Source organism: Anneissia japonica, unplaced genomic scaffold, assembly GCF_011630105.1.
Source record: "Anneissia japonica isolate Jap-2015-1 unplaced genomic scaffold, ASM1163010v1 scaffold640_len1575945_cov177, whole genome shotgun sequence".
Taxonomy (NCBI): domain Eukaryota; kingdom Metazoa; phylum Echinodermata; class Crinoidea; order Comatulida; family Comatulidae; genus Anneissia; species Anneissia japonica.
The window spans coordinates 814,316-820,280 of NW_022684376.1; the positions used below are offsets into that span (position 1 = coordinate 814,316).

Genomic DNA, 5,965 nt, shown 5'->3' on the forward strand with positions numbered 1-5,965 from the left:
ATATATATATATATATATAGTTAGTTAGTTTTAGTACTTTAGGTTAGATATAGATACTTAGGCCTACGGTATATCAACGAACTAATATTTGCGAGTAAACTATTGATCGTACCTTTGCGAAAAGACCGAGTATTGGGACCTCAGTACAACCCAGGAAGATAGGCCAAGGTTAAGCCTACTACTGTGCTTACAAAAAAAACGTCTTGAAAAAATGGGGTATACATTTTAAAGGTAAAGTTGGTGCTAAGGATGGAACAGAAGCATCAATAATATGGCACAAAAGTTGGCTAATATAAATTAGTGTTAAACTGTCTATGTAGCAATTATAGACCTACAAGAGACCAGATTCAGACCATCTTCATCTTTATGCAAATTGACAGTAAACTCAACAGAAATGAAATCGACAAAGCTTGGTAAAAACAGGAACTTTTGACATATTTATTTGTAAAAAAAATACATTTAAACATAGTTTTTATATAACTATTCAAACTCGTTTCTAATTGTATTTAATTGTTGTAATGTCAATTGACCGAACATATTTTCTCAATTTCCCATCTTTCTACTCAGAAACATAGATGTGATGATCTCAGGGGTGGCTCTAAGATTCACCAGACGGGGTGGGGGGTAGGTCCCCGACAGGGGGCCGACTCCCCCGACGAGGGGTAGGATTTCCCCGACGAAAGGCAAGTGGCCGTGGACGAGCTTCTATTAAAAGGTTTCGAACGTGGTCCAGGGGGCGAAGCTCTCCCAAACGGGTTAATGTTCATATAGGATAATTATAAAATGACAAGAAATATAATATACTAACATTTTGAATGATATCATTATTGTAATTATAAATGTCACAATTTTCGTATGCATCGTCATTGTCGTAATCATCGTTCTCTTCTTGTCTTTCCTTGCAGCAAAAAGGTCATTATTTTCATTTCGTTTGCATCATTCACAAAGTATAATTATATGTATATCATTATATAAATCATTACTGCATAGTTAAAGTTGAAATATATGGTCCTTATGAATAATTGTTTTAATAATCATATCGTCATTATCGTTAATGTCCCCTATCACCTTCCTTACCATCATACTCATGATTATCATCATCATCATCAACGTCATTTCTAACAAAATAACGTTGAAAAATTGTTGCAACGTTGTGTAGGGCCTATTTTCTAGCATACCCTAAGCACAACGTTTACAACGTCCGCGAATGTTATAATAACGTTTTGTGTTTTCGGGGATTCGTTGAACCCCACCGTTTGTTAAGGAGTACCCTAATCGCTACATAGGTTCCGCCCATTTTGGGCCACAGTTTGCCACTCGCGCCGCCCCGAAAAAAAAGTCTGGATTCGTCAATGAATTATCATGATTACACATACATACTTACATATTTCTGATTCTTATTTATTTAATTCATTTTCTTTTTGCCGCCAAAGAAATTACTGTTGTCCACATCTTCATTATCATTTTAATTATCTAATTCAATATCAAAATCATTGTTTTGAATTAAAATTTCTATCCCCACCGATGTTGCCATGCGAATACCTTTAATCTAATTTTTAATAAAAAATATTTCTACTTTCCATCCTATTATTAATATTTTTATCGGCCTACTTTTAATAAGGTAGTTTTTATATTATATACAACAATGCTAAAGTTCGGATACTTGTGTGTTCATTGTAGATGACAATATACCATTCATAAATTCAAAATCTTCAACCTTAAAGGCGGGATTTGCAATGCCGGCCATCCCGTTCTCTGTTGCTGTAGACGTAGATGACAGCTCGCCTACTGGTGATTGAAGTTCAACACTTTCCGAAGAAATAGGTCTTTCTTTTTCTACTTGATTGCGAACAAAATGCGTTGGCCGTTTCTCTCCTGGAGGGAGAGGGGGCGGTGGTGGGTCCGATTTTGGTAGTTCATAGTTCGTATCAAAATGTGCTTCGATTGGAGGAAGGTCATATAAATTATAAGGTTTTCCGCGGTATTTTACGTAAAAAGACCCCTTCTTCTTTAAATCCACAGGCATGCTTCTTGGTCTAGTAGTAGTATTATGACGTTTTAATGAATTTTCTTCACTGCAGGAGGGGCAGCGATGTGGCAGAGCCGGTGGTCGTGCCGGTAATGTTTTACTTTTGACCAACGCAAACTGAGGAAGCTCTTCGTAGATAGGGGAATGGAAAACCAAACTCTGGTCACTGCGTACCGAAGATGCCGATGATTTGTAGTTTTCTTCAGGTTTTTCTTCTTTCAGATGTTTCCTAATTTAGAAAGAATAAAAAGGAAATATTGTACTTAATAACTGAATTCCTATAGCGTCTGTGGCTTCAATGAATTTTAACCTCCAGGTAAGACAATGGTGTTTGTGATAGGATATAGTGTTTGTTCATTGAGTAGGGCAACACTCTTTTTAAAGTGCAAAGAAAACAAGATGATGGTAATTGTTAAAGCAAACCAAACGGAACACCCACGTATATGCACTTAATTCCACTTTATATACTGTACTGAACATTTTGATGGACACCCCTGTGCTTGCAATATCAGCATGTACAAATTTACATTATTAATAATAACTTAAGTGATTCTCTTATTATTAAACTCAATAAGTTTCAAAATAAGCTTCTGTAGGCCGCAATCTGTATTCCTAAATTTTGTCGGAGCACTCCTGTTATCCATGCCAATAACGTACCTAAAATTAGTGATGTCATAAAGTGCTTTGAGTTAGACCGTATATAGCAAATCCTTCTCTATTTCCCATGTCCTTTATTCACATATGTTTAAGTGTTACTTTAGTAATGAGCCATCTATTAAGGGTAGGCCTACTTTAGTTTCTCGTGTGTATCGTGTTGTATAAAGCGCTATATAAAAATCTGCATATTATTATTATTATTATTATTATTATTATTATTATTATTATTACTATTATTAATGATTTTTTTTTATAGGCCTACTGATCATCGTTCCCTGATTATGTCTATTTTTCATTTTACGGTACATATTGTAAACATGTTAAGTTGCATTTTTAACATAATTAGTTTAAACCCCAGTATATGTGATAGTGTCAAATATCTTTTATGTAATAACGATTTTGATAGTATTTATAATTAATTATCACCATTATTTGTATTGCCTTCTGGTTTGTACATCTTGGCTTCTCACTCGGAAGGTTTTATGGGGAAGAAATAAAATAAAAATAATTATATGTAATAATATATTATATTGTGTCCCTTTTTACATCAGGCAAACTTGTTTTTCTCATGATGTGTTATTGTATGTCGGATTTGTCTCTTGACATTGTATTCAAATGTCTGAATGAATCGATATACAACAAATAAAAAAAATAATAATAATTTGTCCATGGTAATCAATAAAAATATAATAATACACCATTTATCTAGATAAGAAACCAGTATACGGTCATAATAAGGCGGATGAAAGCGAAATAGGCCTATAACAACATTATATACATCAGTTTATGATATGTGTTTGCCATAAATTGTATATACCAGTTATTTATGAGTACATTATTTTAGCAGAGGAAGCCATAAATATACTAAATATACACATTTACTTTAAATGAAAATACTGTAATCAAATCCCATACAGATGACGACGGTCATAAATATGACGTAAACGTGAAAACTATCACATATCTTATACGGTCACAGATAAACACATTGTACTCGTAGGCCTATGTGGAAAGTTGCAATAATTTATTCATAAGCCATTTTATTTATGACTCGTTACAAAAAACAAAAAATAATAATCTATTCTTCATAATCATGGTTATCAGGATAATGATCATAATCATTATAACCATTTCGTCGTAATCATCATCATCATCATCGTGGTCTTCATCGTCATATCATCATTATCATCATCATCATCATCATCATCATCATCATTATCATCTTGATCATTATCGCCATCGTCCTCATCATCATCTTCATCATCCTTATCATCTTCTTCATCATCCTCATCATCATCTTCATAGGCATCCACATCTTCATCCTTATTGTCATCGTCCTCCTCTTCCTTTATCATCATCATCGTCGTCATCATCATCATCATCATCATCATCATCATCATCATCATCATCATCATCAAAGTCATCATCATCATCAGGTGAGTTATCTGATTTTCTCTTTTAGACTTTACCTTTTGTAGAATATAACACAGATGAGACAAATAACTAACAGAAATAAAGCACCACCAGCAATGTACAATGCATACTGCGGAACGTATACACCTAAAATAAAATAGTAGGCTAAATTAATTAAAGTTAGAAAACATGTATGGTGTAGACAGAGAATGAGAGAGAGTTATGAAAGAGAGGGAGAATAGATAGAAAAAGGGTTGTTACGCCCCTTTTCCTCAGTTTTAATATTCAAAAATCGCATATTAACCGTTACCGATTTTTTCGTCAAACATTCCTGCTGTTATGTCTTAAGTCCTGTCTAGGCTATCAAATTTTATTTGACAAAAACATGCGACATGCCTAAATATGGTCATGATGACATCACATCATGACCATATATAGGCACATCATAACTATATATGGGCATACTACAGTTTTTGTCAAATAAAATTTGTTAGTCTAGACAGAGCTTTAGAATAATTAGTTGTGCAACAAGACAATTTAAGGATTTCTCAATATTAATTGATGATAAGAGTGACGTACCATACTAGTCACGTATAATACGCCCTACTTACAGTATCATACCCCTGTATATCTTTCAGTCAAAATAATAGGCCCTGAGCCTGTGGGTTTGTCATAATCCCCGAACAGATATTCTGGTTTTAAATGGGGAATGTATTGAAGTTCTCAACTTGTTGGAGCCATACTTTTATTCTGACTAACAACATTCCCATTTTAAAGAAAACTGGGTTAGTATTATTGAAAAATAAACATTACCTGACTTAGTACATTGAAGATCTGTGCCGGACCACTGTCCGTCTAATTCACACACTCTCCGATTGTCCCCTAAGTTTCGTTCAAAACCATCTAGACACTGATATTCGATGGTATCACCGCTGTAATAGGCTGTCATACTGTCACCTACGATGACGGCATCTCCAGGCGTATTTAAGGATTGGCACTGACTCTCTGCAAAAAAACAAAGTTATTTAAAATGTTTGCAAACCGAATGACTAATAATAGGCCTACTGGCTTAAAGCCCTGGTTGTATTGCAAAGAACAGCGTATGGGACATTTCATACAAAATTAATTTTGGTTTCTTTTGATTAATCTATTTTCAAATGCACTTCATTAATAAATATTCATGAATTATCGTTCGTTGCAATATTTAAGCAACACCAGCAAACTAAACTTGTCAATATTTAACTTAATCACACTTAAATTTACATTTCAGATTGTTATTCGTTTTTCTTTCTCCGCTTAATGTTGACTATCTTAGTTAGATACCCGCATCATTAAGACACATGTGAAATTAAATCAGGTCAGTCTATATGATATGTTGGTGAAATGGTGTTTCTGTTTCTTTGATCTCTGAAGAGTTATTTGAATATATCTTGATCAATATGAGTTTCAGTAAATAAAGTTCACCATCACTGATAGCATATGGTAATTGCATAATAATATGAATATGTACATTATCATCCAGGTGACGGGAAGAGCCTTTACTCCTTCTCACGACCGATATGCAGAATATAGGGTACAATGCTGGTAGGCAGCAAGTACCGTACTTACTACTTGTACTGTTTGGCACACTGCTTGGCGTAGGCCTACGTGTTACTGTTTCTACTGTAGTGTGTTTTTCATCTATTGTTATAGGTGGACTGTCGGTAACTTGTTCAACTAAATTTGAAAATAAATAGAAAAATGAACACAATTAGTGAACATATCGTCATTTTATCGGATACAGTCTGTTTGCAGAGACAACCGAAATATACTTTACCTGTAGCTTATAATTTACAAATAATAATAACTGATATATAACAAATGATT

The 5,965-nt window shown here is 34.0% G+C and overlaps 1 protein-coding gene across 1 annotated transcript in view; it reads right to left on the reverse strand.

The window, feature by feature from the left end:
- Positions 1–414: 414 nt before the first annotated feature.
- LOC117105629 overlaps positions 415–5,965 on the reverse strand; it is a 12,704-nt gene continuing 7,153 nt past the window's right edge. Inside the window, exons 8-11 of the mRNA XM_033246809.1 lie at positions 5,708–5,815; positions 4,913–5,104; positions 4,156–4,246; positions 415–2,258 (exon numbers count right to left, since the gene is read on the reverse strand). Of these exons, the coding sequence (XP_033102700.1) occupies positions 1,649–2,258; positions 4,156–4,246; positions 4,913–5,104; positions 5,708–5,815 (1,001 nt within the window). The 3' untranslated portion in view covers positions 415–1,648. The remainder of the gene's footprint in view (positions 2,259–4,155; positions 4,247–4,912; positions 5,105–5,707; positions 5,816–5,965) is intronic.